Here is a 15,608-nt window from a genome sequence, read left to right as displayed (position 1 = left end):
GTCTTGGTGCTTACATTTTAAGCACCAAGACAATATGAAATTTGTAAATAATTCTATTTAATGACAAATTTTTGTCTGTAACAGTACATTACATTGTACCGAATTATGCTCCAAAATTATTATCACAGAAAGTTTACACTACATGTATGCTGTTGGTGTCAATGCGCAATATGTGTCATAAAAAGGGATACATAACTTTCATTTGTAAACGGCGTGATCTTAATACATCGTTAACGAACAATTCAACATTAGTTGCATGAACTAGATGTCTGTTACGAAACGATGGTCTAACGAGATTCCGGGAAACTATTAGAACTTCCAACTGTCTGTAATAAATTAAATGTAGCAATGTTAAGACAGTTAGTGCCATTACACTTATCTGTCTATCAAGATGATGTCGACGATGTAGCTCAGTTGATTGAACGCAATTATATGACTCTCAACACCGCAAAATGTAAAGCCCTTCTTTTAATCCGTTTCCGACCTACACGACTGAAGCTGGTTGTCACTGCGCGTATTCTGGGTGAGATCTTACAGAGCAACATAAAGTATTGCCATGATTGAGGTTTCACACATGCATAATGTGAGTTCTACCACTGACCTATATGTATACTGGACATATATATTATGCAACTAAATGAACCAAAAGGATAAGGTCTGTTAAGTTTCATACAACATCTTTTGTCTTTCATCAGCGACATATGAATCGGTGTACTGGTCAGACTTTTCCTCTTCTGTAACGTTCACAGCGATACAAAAATGGAAAGTTCGCGGTCCAGAGGTTTTAAGATGGTGATAGCACTATATAGTCATATACTGGAAACGACAGTGGTTTTAGGTTTATGGAGACGCGGTGAGTACAGAAACTAAAAAAAAGATACAGATATATCTACCAATAAGTGAAGTATGGTGATTAGTGATTCATCCCTTCGCACATGAACTTCCCCAGAGTGTGAAACGCATATTCCCCGTTACCACCGGTGTCGCCGAAGTTGAGTTGCATGACGGGCAGGGTGTTCTTGTCTGTGATCCAGCCGGAGTCTTGTCGCCAAGTTAAGTCGTTGTTGTCACAGTTACAGGAAGCATGCCCGTTTGCGCAAGTACCTTAGATCAGGAAAGAAAAAAGGAAGGACACTTAAACGCCACGAATCTAGGGTGAACTTTTATGGATTAAAAGTTGACTGTTCTGGAAAACATCTTTCATGTGAAACAAATGAAAATATCGGAAGGTTTTCAGGTTGCATATTTTTTTTGTTGGCCAAAATAACATTATTTGTCCGCCTCACCCAATTCCCCGCACTTGCACGTGTGTCTGTCGCTAGTTGAGCCTGACCAGTCTACCTGCCTCTGTCCGTCACGGGAGGTCCACCAAGCGACGGTAAGATCTAGACTAGAATGGCGGCACTCGTACTGCGAAGAAAATAATATGAAAGCGGGACATTGTTAAGATACCACAGAAAGTTAACACTCGTGTAACTTCGGCGAAAGTATTATCCGCCATTTTGGATGGTTAAGCCTGGTGGTTTTCAAGAATATTGAATCTTGCGTAAAATTCGTATAACTGCATGCAGTCGTGAAATGTTAACAATTTAACAATGGAAACGTATTAGATGAATAGTTTCATCAGATTGACACGTTGATGAATAAAGATGCTCTTTTTACACAATCATTACTCTATTTCCTCCGACATTTCGGTAAACTACTGTATAATATAATACCTTACATGCTGTTACTGTTAGTATCTGTAAGCAACGGCATTTACCATTGCAGTACAAGAGTTGCCACGAGGAAGTTGCCAGTTACAAAAACATCAATTTAAATATAGAATTGACTTTGTGTAAAAAGACTTGATGAGTTTCTTATATACATGAAAACGTACGGTTCTGACTCTTTTATAGCTATATTTAGCCAACCAGATCACAAAGGGAAAAGACATCTTTGTGCCATCAACTTAAACCACTCAAACTAAGTCACGTTTGGGCCTGTATTCTTCACACTTCAGTAGCGACACCTAGCTACAGTGCAACGTGTACCAGCCAGCATTGCTCCTAGGACGATAAACAGAACGTCGACAACTGATACTACAAAGTACCGCACACACAAAAAAAACACCGTGAAGTGCTGTTTGCAGGAGATAGACACGGCGGCCAGGGCGCTGAGCTGCTCCAGTGTGGCCTGATAGTTTGATTTGATTTGATTTGATTTATTCGGCTGTATAATCATGAGAAATACAGCCAGGGCTGCCCAACTAGCCTGAGGCTATTATCAAGGGCTAGCCCTGGTAACATTACAATATACGTTATACAATAGTATACAATATACAACAGTATTAACGATACATGTAACTTTGACTACAGAGGTGATCCGTGTTTACAGCTTGACTAGCAGTCGTACGATCTAGAATGTCAGTCTATGATACAAATGGTATTACTCGGTTATCTATATAAGGCTAGTTAGTCAGCGATTAACACGTTTGAACGCTATAATGTATACGTTCTACAGTGCAGATCGTTCAGTAGGAACAGTAGTTGTTGCCATCAATAGCTACTATCAGTAATACAATGACTATTAGGAAACTATGATATGCTTTATCAAGCGTTTACAGAGTATTTGTTATCAGGCGACGTGCGCAGTCTATTTTTGAAGGAGCTGATGGTGCTAGCTGTACGGGTACTACTGGGGAGAGAGTTCCAGAGGGAAGTTGCTCTGCTCACAAATGTTCTCTGAGATCGTGTAGTCTTGTATGCAGGAGTAGTCAAATGTTCACTGTTTCTTAGGGGGTAGCGGGAGTCGATAGCAGACGCTCGTGCATGAGGAAGCAGACTTTGCAGGTGTGGGGGGCAACGTCCATTCAACAATTTGTACATGGTTACTGCCGTGTGGAACTTGCGTCGGTACTGTAGTGACGGTAGGGATAGTTCGGAGTAGAGACGTTCGTATGAAGGGTACGGTAGTCCGAAGTGGCCACTGATAATCCTGGTGGTTTGGTACTGGACAGATTCCAGGATCTTTTGGTCACGTTTGGTAAGGCCGGCCCAGACAATGTCAGCATACTCTAGACTTGGTCTTGTGATCATAGTGTATAGCCTGAGAAGTAGATTCTTCGGAATCTTCTTCCGTAGAGCACATAGTAGTCCGGATGATCGCCTAGCCTTTGTTGAGATGATCTCTACGTGTGTTGACCAGGACAGGGTATTTGTGACAGTGACGCCTAGGTGTTTATGACTGGTGACAACCTGTAAAACAGTTCCTCCTAGGATCACAGGAGGAATCGATCGAGGAAGGGCGCGAGACGTAATAAACATGACTTTGCACTTGTCTATATTAGCCTCTAGTTTCCATTTTGAAAGCCAGGTAGACACAGAGCTCAACTCACTGTTTAGTGATGCGACTACGCTGTCGATAGAGCGGTGGCAAGAAGACAGTGATGTATCGTCGGCAAATAGGTTCGTTTGACACTGTGTAAGGCTAGTGGCCAGATCGTTGATGTAAAGTATAAAAAGTGTCGGTCCGAGGACGGATCCTTGCGGCACTCCGGCTAATGGGGACTTCCATTCGGAGCCTACTCCCTGAATGACGACACGTTGTCGTCTATCGGAGAGATAGCTGGTGAACCAGTTGAGCATGGGGCCATTAATCCCGTATGCTTTTAATTTAGCAAGAAGTCCTGCGTGCCAGACCTTGTCAAAGGCCTTTCGGAGGTCAAGAAATACGCAGCCTACAATTTGTCCTCTATCCATGGCGTCGGTCCATTCCTCCATTAGTCGGCACAGCTGCAGTGCGGTGTTGTCAAGTGGTCTAAATCCGCTTTGGTGGTCAGTCAGTATCGGATTTATATGGGCAATTAGTCGCTTGTTCACCAGGGTTTCCATAACCTTTGACACTGCGCTCAGTAGTGATATAGGCCTGTAGTTGTTTGAGAGGTGGCGGCTACCGGCTTTGTGAATGGGGGTTACGTTAGCTTTTTTCCATTCCGAAGGTACCTGCCCGAGTTGGAGAGATTTGTTATACAGGCAGGTTAGAGGAGCTGAGATCGGATCTGCTACTAGACGTAAGAGCCTGGGGGATATTTCGTCGGGTCCACATGACTTTCCGACTTTCAGAGAACTTAGTTGTTGTCGTACTTCCTCAACTGACAGCTGAACAGAATCCAAGACTGTTCCCGGGACAGTTGTCGGGTGGAATGTTGGAGCTGGGTCATTCCTAGCGGGAAGATCAGTCTGGTTTATGAAGAAATTGTTCAGGGCATTAGCCTTTTCTTCCGGAGTCTCCAGTATGGCTGAACCGACTTTAAGAGCTGGGATACCCGTTGAGGTATTTCCCAGAGCAGATTTAGCATATGTGAAGAATCGCCTGGTGTTGCCAGTCTCCACATCATTCACGAGTTCCTCAATGTAAGCTGACTCGGCCCTTCTTGTGAGTGCAGTCACTAGATTTCTTTGTCTTCTGTAGGTGGCCCACGTTACCTCAGTATTTATCCGTTTCGCTCTGGAGTTTAGGCGGTGTTTTCTACGGATAGCTGTTTTGATCTCTTTGTTAGAATGTATCCAGGGCTTTGCTGTCCTAGTGGTAGAGACAAACTTGTGAGGGATGTGTTGTTTGCATATGGCAATGAACATGTTGTACCATGAATCCCAGATGTCGTCCATGGAGTCAAAAACGTGGTTGATATCCCAGGGGGCGGCTGCAATGTGTTGGTGAAGGGTTTCAATGTTCGCCTTGCTATACAACCAGACGAGGCGTTTTCCGCTGTGGTGGTTTGCCTTTAGGTTGAGCGCAGTTGCTGTTGCAAGATGATCAGAGTCACCAAGGGGAGCTAAGGTGCCCGTTTGGTGACACATTACTGGATGGGAGGTCACAATCAGGTCCAACAAGTTCCTCCCACGGGTCGGTTCGTGAAGCACCTGTTCTAGACCATGGTTCATGAAAATGTTGTCAAGTTGACGTCCCGGGTTGTCAGTTGTGTTGCTGTTAAGCCAGTTGCTGTTCTTTGCATTGAAATCTCCGAGGATCACTTTAACAGCATGTGCTTGGTCCGTTGCTTTCTGAATCTGAGTTTCGAATAGGTCAAAGAATGTGTCATCTGCTGATGGCGGGCGATATGAACAATTGATTAAGAGATTGGTATTGGCTTTGGTCACATCACACCAGATAGATTCTATCTCGTCATTCTCAAGATCACCACGTCTTGTCGTGTACAGAGAATCACTGACATACATCATGACGCCACCTCCATGTCTGTTCCTGTCTTTGCGGTACACCTGGTACCCTTCCAGTTCGATATCACGGTCAACAATTTCACTACTTAGCCAAGTCTCAGTTACGCATAGAACACTGAACTTCATCGTGGATACCAAAGATCTGAGTTCTTCAATTTTGGGTAGTAAACTTCGAGCATTGAGATGTACCATGGTCAGTAAGTTTTTCGAGTTTGGGTTCAGCAACAGTTCCGTGATGTCTGAAGCAGTATCAGGGTGTCTGATATTTTGTTGTGTGGGATCCATAGGTGGGTTAAAATAGGTGGATCCGGTTGTTACAATGTCTGTACCTGTTCGCAATGACAAAGCGACGAGGAGAAATAACCAAATCGTTGTCAAAGGATTGTCGAACATAATGTCAGTTACTTAGGACCCTTCCTACCTTTCTTCCGTAAGGAAGATGAAGGGACAACTTTGGTCTTGTAAGACACTAAGGCTTTACCAGGAGAAGGGAGCGTTTTAATTGTCCCCTTCTCGTCTGCATCTTTTTTAGACTTTTTTTCAACTGCCCTGCCGTTTCGTCTTGCAGAGGTGTCCGAGTCATCAGACTCGCTAGGACTTGCATCTGCGTCTTTCTTTATCTTTTTACCAGTTGCCTTTCCGGTTCGTCTTGCAGAGGTGTCCGAGTCATCGGAGTCGCTCTGGCTTGAAGGGAGAGGTCGTTTGTTGACACTCTCTTCGTCTGTTTCGTATTCGGCGCTGATATCCCCTGAGTCGTCTAATTTGAGAAGGAGGCCGTTAGTTTGGCTGGTGACCAAGTCCTCTGCATCCTCCATGTCAGTCTCACCGTCTGGCGGCTCTTTACCCCCGTCTTGGGACTCAGGCGTACTCACCACCCCGTTTGGGGACTCAGGCGTACTCACCACTCCGTTTGGGGGCTCAGGCGTACTCACCACTCCGTTTTGGGGCTCAGCCGTACTCACCACCACCTTAGGGACTGTCGGTGTGTTGTCCTGTACTGAACTCTGACTGGTATACTCGTTTTCACCAGGTGTAACTGGTTTCTTTACACTCTTGTCGTTCTGCTGTGTAGGGGTGATCTTGGTCCAGCTAGTGGTGACGTTCAGCCTGTTTGCAAAGCTTAGTTGGCACGACCTTGCAGAGTGACCTTCCCCTCCACAGATGTTACATTTGATGTCTTGGTCACAATCGGTGGCTAAGTGACCAATCTCAAAACAGCGGGTGCACTTAACGGCTGTACAAGCGGCGACAAAATGCTCGTCACTACCACAGCGGTGACAGATCCTCGGCTGTCCGTTGTACCTAAAGGTCACAAGTTCACTGCCGATACGGATAGAATTCGGGATGTGCTTTGTGATCTTCATACGATACTGCCTAGTACCGGTCAGGATTTCAGGGAAACCTTGGTTCGCATAGGTAAGGAAACGGCTGTCCTCTACAGTACCAAACTCTCTGAGCCGATGGCGGATAAAGTTATCATCCATTTCAACAGGTATGCCAAAGGCTGTTATCACTGTCAACCCGGAGCCGTACAACTCGACATCAACTGCACTGTCAGAGGTAAGTCGAGGGCTCACTTTGGCGAGGGATGATTGGGACTTGAAGGTGATCTCACATACTCCCCTTGTTCTCCGTTGTATTCCCACGATGTCGGTCAGTGGGTTTACCCCATGTTTTTCAACAGTTCAATGGCATCACTAAACTGGGCATCTTCGACCTGGAGAAATGTAACCTTAACGCTGCGCTGCCTGGTGAATTTAGACACGGTAGGCATCTTCAGACTTAGTGTTTGGCGGGAAAAACCAGACACTTGGCGGTTACTATAGAAACCGCTCCCAGATGGGGCTAGCCTGACCGTGCGTCCGCGTGCTTCGCCCCGCTAACGAGGGGTCTTGACAGCCGAGTCCGCGTGCCTCACCCTACTAACAAGGGGAGGGGATCCTGCCTTGACAGCTGGGAGATGCCACCCTTAGTTTAAGGGGTGGTGGCGACACACTTTACAGGTTTCAGTGGAATCAAGACTTGAAATTAACCAAGCAGAATACGTGTAGAATGCGACACTGACCTGTGAGACTAATACTTTGAGCGAGAGAAGCGTCCTCGAAGGTCTGGTGGATCGATCCGGAGGTAAACCGCAGCCCGGTCCTACCACGCGTGAGCCAGGCGGGGTGGGGGCCCCGCGTGACCGAGGGGAGACTGATGGAGGGGTTCGGCGGTTGAAAAACGTCCGTATCTCAGACAAGTCCAGACATACAAACAAAGTTCACACACCGAGGTGGTCTCCACAGTCTCGGAAACTATCCACAATTAAACTTGACCTAACCAGCCGGCATGCGGGGCATGAGACGACTGGGAAACGCGTCCAGGTCACACTGGTCCGTCGCAAGAACCGTCCGCTCCTGTGGCAGGCCAAAGTACTCTATTCCTTTTGTAGCACCCCGCTGGATTGCATCGAGGACTTACACTGGTGCGGCTCTCACTGTCATGGCTGATCACCGTGGTACCTGACCAGATGTGCGATTTCATTAGTCAACGTTGCCTGAAGAAAGACGGTCTTATCAAGATGATAACACGTCATTATCAATGAAACCTTCTTGCTTGAAAACAAAGACACTCTAAATGTACTTGCTAATCTCTTCCGTTGCTATTCGACAAAAACTCTAGATCCATCTCTTTTAAAAACATCAGAGCATTCATTTTCAAGCATATGGCAACCATTTGTAAGCATTTCTGAAATATGCATTTAAGCCTATCTTCTCGAATTAGACTTAATTGAATAGCAGAGAAGTCACAAATCTGTGTTACAGGCAAGTAATGGCGGGGCCCCGGGTAGGGAATGCGACGTAGACCTTATTGGTAAAATTATCCCTTGACCTCTTAAGGGAGTATATCTTTGAGGAATTCGGCTTGTTGAAAAGTTTACCTGTTGCCATTGTTTAACCCTATCCAGATTGGAGGGGGGGGGGGGGGCTAAATGTGCCTGCGCCAACTTTGACCTCCTATAGCTCCCAAACGGCTTGTGCTAGAACAACCAAACTTAGTGAGTTTTTAGGGGTCGAATGACCCCCCCCCCCCCCAGTCCAGGGAAGGCCCAAAAAGCCCAGTCTGGATAGGGTTAATCTACCTACCTCTAGGAAAGTCACAATATACAGAGAAGGGCTCCGCCCCGAAGTCTGGTCCGTCTGGGTCGATGACGTAACTACCAGAGGTGGTGTACCCAACATCCTTCAGGGCTGCACAGCTGGCATACGCTGGGGAGGGGGGCAATTTGAAATGTTTACCTTTTCTTCTTACTGCCATGTGATCTTAAATGACTTATTTTCTTATAGTTGGTCTTATCTTAGAAATAGACTTGGTGAAGGTACTTAAAACATAGCGGTGTAGAATGTTGTCATGACATCAGAAGTGAATCAAAGGTATCAGAAAGACGGAATCTACTATCCATTCGAACATCAGATACGTTAGTTGCTTTACAACTTGTCTCATCAGCCCAATTATGTGCTTGCAACCGGAAAAAAACAAATCTAAACTCAGTTTATGTTTTTTGTGCCCCCACAAAATATAAGACATACCTGGCGATCTGTAAACATAACAGATAGCGTAAATCTTTATGAACAAGTCAATTCGTTTACATACTTGGGGGTGGGGTGGTGGTGGTAGGCACTCTTGATCCATCTCTTCAGTCAACGTAACGTGTTTGAAAATTTTCTTTTTTTAGACGCCTCACGGGCGATCTTATCTTCTTTATCTTATTTCATTTTGGTGACGCTTTAGTGACGAGCCTAAGGGTATATCATTGTGTGCGAGTAGAAAAAAAGGCCAATTAAAGGCCAAAGGAAATATCCTGCATTTTCTTGGAATCTTGCATTTCTCAAACTTTAACTCTAACACTAATTACGGCTGGGAGTATATGACGCCCTACATACCAATACATTCGGCGTCGTTACCAGACCAGGTCGCATCAGTCTGACAATGTCGTACACGGCTGGTTGTGTGCGTCAGTTTATAGCCTCGGTTACAGACGAAGTTGCAGGCCTCCGGGTAGCGGAATTCCTGGCCGCTGTTGCACGTCATGTTGCCGTGCGAGGGGCTTGACAGTTCCGGACATTTCACAGCTGAAATACAATGGTCAGGTTTAGAATATGATAAGACTCGGGGCTAGAGACGCTACCGACGAGCTGGAAAGAAAGCCAGACTCACGACCTTCTTCAAGCTGTATCATGGAATCGTCACCGTTACTTTGCTAAACGTACCTAACAACAAATATACAAAGGGGACAAACAAGACATCCACACCAAAGTTACGTCAACCTTTGCTGCAAAACAGATATAGAGAAATGTCCTCTTTTCCTCGCACGATCTTAGAATGGAACACTCTACCTAGAGACATAGAAACTGACCCATCCCTATCCTTGAGAGAGAGAGAGAATGGCCCACTCAACTAACTACGGACACCACCTCATACCACGTGACTATACTGTGAACCAGCAGCTGTAGCACAAAAAAAAACACTTTCGTCCTCTGAGCTGACAAAATAGTATAACAGAATCATCGATACGACGATTTTGACCACCTCAAATTAAATAAGAACAATATGTCGTGCTACATGTGTACACTATAACTAAACAAAAGATGTAGAAATTATATTGCAAAAGCTTCCAGTATTTGTCGAAATTTGAGTCACTTGACAATGATGCTACATGAGAAAAATATCAAAAGCTGCGAGGTATAAAAACAATCTAATCAGTCTAGTTAGTAAGAGAAGTTCCCGACCTTTTATTGGTATATGATGATCACACATTTGTATTTGTTGACTTTTACAACTGTCAATGTAGGCAGACTAGTCAATATCAAACTTTGAGAGAAAGCAAGATGTTTACGTGTACCTAAACAAGGTGTAGTCCCGTTGATACTTGTATCGAAAGGAATGGTCCAATTTCCGTCATGTCCACAGGAGTACTCGGCATAGATCAGCCTATCGTAACCAGGGTTACAGTGGAGCACACAGACGACTTCGTACTCCAATTCTATCGTGGTAGCTGGTCGGCAGGTGTTCACTGCAGAGGATGTCGGGATAGAACACGAGAAGAACCCATTCTCTGGTTCAGGGACCTGTAAGGGTGCGGCAGTGGGAGAAAACTGTTGGTCAAGTCTGTTTACAAGGACATCGTATTGGGTATGACAAATATGAAGGTGGTGTGTACAGATCTAAGATGGGGAACATTCATTCAAAACGCAAGGTACGCAATATATGATAACTTAGGCCATCTATGTACATGTATGATATGATATGATATGATAATAATGTTATTGATTTATGCTCATCAACATTTATGCTAATCAATATAATTGACATTGTATGTGTAATTCATTGTAATGTATGATATAATATGTTAAATGATGTTATAGATTCATGCTAATTGACTGACTGAGAGTATATATGTAATTTATTGCATTGCATTTTATTGGGTTACATGTAGAAGACTCTAGGAAGAATAGTTTTGATGTATTCAACTAATGGAGATTTCTACTAAACAAACAAGGTGGATCTAACGATACTGCAAATTATTCAGCATTTTGGTCAAGTGAAACCGTATTTTTGGTTGTGTGTATGGGGGAGGGGAGGGGATGTGTGTGTGTGTGTAAGTAGAAGGGCGCCTAAATTTTAAATTAAAGTTACAGGAAAATCCGGACAACATGTCCTTGTACAGTTTCTCCCGTCCCCGACCGTCCCGACCCGGCAGCGGCAGCTGAAGGCCTGGTGACCCGTCATGCTGCAGACCCCGTGCTCAGGGTGGCAGTCGTGCAGCCCGAGCTGGCAGTAGTCAGACTGGACACATCTGCAGAACGGTTCAGAAACAATTTTCACGATTTTTGATTTTCACAACGTTTTTGTTGTGCAGTAAACTTTAGCGTAAGGCTCGAAAGCTAGACAGACATTTAACGTAACCGTAACAGGTGGCTGTATGTACACCTAAGTTCCGATGTGCTATATAGAAAGTACATTGAATAAAACATACATGTACAAATGAACCAATAATATATTTTTCATACAAATGTGAAAATATTACTTTATCTTTACCTTGGCGTGCTGTTCCATTGTCCACTAGCCATGCACCTGTAGTTGAAGTGGCCGTGGAGAACGTGGCCGCTCTCGTCGGCAGCTTTGTAGCCCGGCTCACACGTCAGGTGGCAGGAGTCCTGGAACTTCGTTCCGCTACACGTCAGGCTGCCGTGGGCCGGGATCTGTGGGTTATAAGATATTTCTGTTGTTGTTCTGAGTGACGTTATTTGATACTTCAATAATTAGAAATGTTGCAAATAATATTTTTCAGAGGGTAATAAATACGTGAATGGATGCATGGAATATGTAAACACCATAGCCAGGATTACAGCTAATGATCTTGTGTTTGGCTCTTTATGCCTGAATTTCTATGAGCTTTAAGGTACGTACAGAAAGATCGCCACAGTCCTTCCTCTGACAGAACAGATCCGGTCCCCCCACGACTGGCTGGAGCGCTGGAATCCATAAAGGAATATCGTTAAGAATTTTCTGAAGCAAAAAGACGTATACGATGCGCAATAGTTCATTTAGCTATACAACAATACTGTTTTTTATTGTATGAACTATGCATATTTGTTTGCTGTTACTAAATGCGATTGATTAGGAAAGTTCCTACCTCCCGCCTGTAGACTCCAGTTGCCGGTACTGTGACAAGTCACGTTCTGAAGGTAAGTTCCTTCGTACCCATCCGCACAGGTGACTCGGTAGGTGTTCCCGTAGGTGTGTCCGCTGGTACACTGGAGGGCGGTGTTGGGGAACTCGGGAGGGGCTCCGCAACTTACTGTTAAAATGATTGAATGACTTCTGAATAAAGTTAAACTGTAATGTACAACACGGGAAATTGGACCAACCCATATTTTCGACTGATACAATCCAGTCTTTGTAAATGAGTTTCTGTCTTTGTGACGTCACGTTATGTAAATAGCACACGTTATCCGTCAATTTGTCTAATTTTATGTATTTTATGTTAGATAGAATTTTCTATCAACGGATTCATGGCACAAGATTTTATGAAATTTAAAGTTAATATCAAGTGCTTCAGCTTTATTAATATTTTCAAACAAAGTTTCTCTCTTAACCATGGCATAATGTTATGACACCCCATCTCATTAAACCAAAAGTATGAGGCAAATATATTTTAAGCAAAAAATGCTATGTACCTGGGGTACACTCTGGTTCCCCACTCCAGGATGCCTGAGCTGTAACTTGGTCAACGTCGCAGGTGACGTTATTATGACTGAGATGTTCGTAGCCGTCATGACAGGTGAGATGGCACGTCTCACCGTACGTCGTACCTGTGCAGTTGACGTCACCGTGTGTGGGCGTCTGTGTATAGCGGAGGTGAGGAAATCATCACTTAATTCTACTGCGTCCAAAGTGTCACAAAATACCCATATCGAGTCTATTTGACCTGAGAAATGCAGGCTTTTCCTTTACACTAACCTGCTTCGAGGTCGGATCAAGGAGACTTGTCACGCCAGACAACAAGAGCAGACTTAGAACACTGTTCAGAATAGTTAAAGCTAAAACACCGAAGACTCTCTTCAAGGATATAAGCCGCATTGCAATGTTATCGTCATATGCTATTTGGAACACACGCCACGAACCGCATTGGGAGGCAGAAACGCTATTGTAGTAACCCACAAGGCTGAGAAATGTAAAGCACCTATATGGATTATCTTGATGACTGAAAAACGAAATATTGTGATTTTAACCCTCAAGCACCCGACCTTTTTTTGCGACTAAAATGACCGAGTGGGGTCCAAACGGACCCCAAAATGTTTTGTTCATAAAATCTCAGTACCATTTCTTATCGGCGATCATTGTATATACATTGTTTCGTCAATGTAAGAGGAAGATTCTGAGATGTTAAGGTGTTGCTAATTCCAACTCATTATTATAATTTATGCAAAAGTTCAGAAGGTCCACGTTTTGCACTAAACCTATTCCGACCAGATAGGGTAATTTTGAGGCCCTCAGTAACATTTATTTCGCATAACTCATGAACGGCTAAAGCTAAAGCTACGAAACTTGGTAATTTATCATGAAATATTGTTTGCAAAAGTTTTTGGTCAATAAAGTAAGTTTATCATTTTTGGGGGTTGCCATGGCAACCATATTCTAACAGGCATATTTTTGCCAAAATTTGACAATTTCAATTTAAACAAGGTTTTTTTGGTAAACTACACCTGTTTTCTGACAACAATTAAATTCTATGAAATTCAATGTAATTTTCATGACTTAAAATTTATAATTTATGCTAATTTCATGACGTCATTGGTCAAAATCCAAGATGGCCGCCCTGAATAGGCAAATGACGTCATAATGTCGTCACATTACATGTTGATGATACAGATTTTTTTGTGATGATTTAGGTTTACATTCTTAGTATTGTCTAAAAGTTTGGTAGTCATACTGTAAGTGGTTAAGGAGTTAGCCTCCAAAGTTTGTTTCAAAAACTGCACATTTTTGCTGGGGTCCGTTTGGACCCCAGAGGGACTGAACACGAACTTTCTTTATAATTTCCACATTATTGTACCAATCTTTGCAAAAAATTAGGAGAAGGTATAAGACATATTGACTGACAAAGTCACGGAAGGATTTTTTCTTCAGATCAAAAATGTTCAAATGGCACTTCAAAATGTACGCCTGGGGTCCAAATGGACCCCACTCGGGTGTTTGAGGGTTAAATAGAGACAGCTGTGAAATATAATGATTTTAAAGTAATGACAAACAACACTGTGCAATACTATTTATGTTATGTCCTGTGTCCCACTGCATATTTGGCCAGTCATGACCAACATGGCCTGGGTTCTGTGTAACTTTCTTTCTTCCATATGAATAAAGAATGATTTTATATACGGGTACCCTCGACAAGGTGCCCGTTTTGGATCCTGATGAGCAGGACTACTTTGTGAGGGATGTAAAGGAGGCAGTCTATATCAGGGCCCATCAACCATATTTAAACCGTGACGTTGGTAGATTCCGTCTTCCTGCAACACGCTTCCGGTTTTCCGAAAAGTCAGTGCTGCGAATAATCTGAAATCTGATGAAGGTCGCTGAAAATTCATACTGATTGTTTGTTTTTGGTTAGAACAAAACTCAAATTGTACAACATTTGGGTTCTACCGACATTGGTTTTAATTGAGTATATAGATTTGATAACATGACCTGGGCATATACAAAAAAAACATACGTAACATATTCACCATATACCAGAAGATTACGGTATATGAGGTACTCACTGAAATATTTCCACAGTCAGCGATGACACAAGTCAGAGTCTGTGGGATGATGACGTCTGTCAAAGAAACAGTTTAACATTTCAATCAGAAAAACAAAAGTGTTGAGTCGAAGTCATAACATGCTTAACGAGTAAACGCATGATCTTAATGCATACGGCTAGTAGTTACAAGATATGATTTGTATACGGTTTAGACGTTTCAGATACCATCCACTACCTGTCGTAGTGGCTTATATGATTTCTAACCTTCATCGACGTATCTCAATATATAATCGTATTCACATATACGTTTTATTAGGATCAAAAGTCCGATGCAAGAGAATATAATTTGTATTATTCCAAAACCTGCTGATACGGCAATTTTCAAGTGTGTCAAGTTTCCTCTGCGAAAGGTGGTCCAGTTTCCGGTCCAGCTGCAGCCCAGGATGTCTTCCGTTTCCGGTAAGTAGCCCACGTTACAGATGACGTCACAGCTGTCCAAAAACACGTGGCCCTGGCACAGGTACGAGCCGTGCGGGGGGTCCTCAGGTGGGCTGCAGGTTGCTAAAGGTGTGGACAATGCATACAATGAGAACACAGTTTCTTATAAGACTTTAAAATTGAAAGTCGTTGATATTGTTGTCTCTAAAAACACTTCATTTTCCGTCCATGGTCTCATGTGCTTTATATATTTTTTACCGCCATAGGCCGAGGCCGTTTGTTCTGTGAAAAAATACGTCAAACATAAATACATAAGCCAGGGTTGGACAAGTCCACTAGCCCTATTGTCCCGGGCAATTGAATGTGATGGTCGGGCAAGTGCATGTCCTATCCCTCTTAGTCTTAGATTTTTCAATGAGTGAGATTTTGATATACTTGCCACTTTTCAGTCATGGCATCAAGCATTGGTCAATACAGAAAAATAGAGCCAATAACAAGAATTCCATCGACTGAAGTAAAAATACAATCATTTATTAAATTTCGGGCAAGTGGAAAATTGGTTCGGGCAAGTAAATTTTCTATGTACTTGCCCAATAGGACAAGTGAATTTTAGAAAACTTGTCCAACCCTGATAGGCACAACAAAAATAAGGAGAAAAACAC

The 15,608-nt window shown here is 43.3% G+C and overlaps 2 protein-coding genes across 2 annotated transcripts; both read right to left on the bottom strand.

Annotated features, from left to right (window-relative positions):
• Positions 1–5,620: 5,620 nt before the first annotated feature.
• On the bottom strand, positions 5,621–6,703 carry LOC118407936. Its single transcript, XM_035808512.1, has one exon. It carries the CDS (start codon positions 6,701–6,703, stop codon positions 5,621–5,623), a length of 1,083 nt encoding a protein of 360 aa, XP_035664405.1.
• Positions 6,704–7,586: 883 nt separating this feature from the next.
• LOC118407935 lies at positions 7,587–9,326 on the bottom strand. The gene is made up of 3 exons (XM_035808511.1): positions 9,146–9,326; positions 8,348–8,470; positions 7,587–7,723 (listed from the first exon to the last, which is right to left on the bottom strand). Exons 1-3 carry the CDS (start codon positions 9,291–9,293, stop codon positions 7,587–7,589), a joined length of 408 nt encoding a protein of 135 aa, XP_035664404.1. The 5' UTR covers positions 9,294–9,326.
• Between the last annotated feature and the right edge of the window lie 6,282 nt (positions 9,327–15,608).

Source organism: Branchiostoma floridae, unplaced genomic scaffold (genome assembly GCF_000003815.2).
Source record: "Branchiostoma floridae strain S238N-H82 unplaced genomic scaffold, Bfl_VNyyK Sc7u5tJ_150, whole genome shotgun sequence".
In the NCBI taxonomy this organism is placed as follows: domain Eukaryota; kingdom Metazoa; phylum Chordata; class Leptocardii; order Amphioxiformes; family Branchiostomatidae; genus Branchiostoma; species Branchiostoma floridae.
Note: the sequence above shows the minus strand (reverse complement) of the source record. Positions and strands in the feature narration are given on the sequence as shown.

Excerpts from the sequence above, each read along its gene's own strand:
- LOC118407936 (XM_035808512.1), bottom strand. The coding sequence starts at position 6,703 with ATGGATGATAACTTTATCCGCCATCGGCTCAGAGAGTTTGGTACTGTA.
- LOC118407935 (XM_035808511.1), bottom strand. The coding sequence starts at position 9,293 with ATGACGTGCAACAGCGGCCAGGAATTCCGCTACCCGGAGGCCTGCAAC. Across the intron at positions 8,471-9,145 it reads TAACGACGCCGAATGTATTG|CGTATGCCAGCTGTGCAGCC; the intron begins GTATGTAGGGCG and ends CCCCCTCCCCAG. Across the intron at positions 7,724-8,347 it reads ATATTGTGACTTTCCTAGAG|GTACCACGGTGATCAGCCAT; the intron begins GTAGGTAGATTA and ends ACATCTGGTCAG.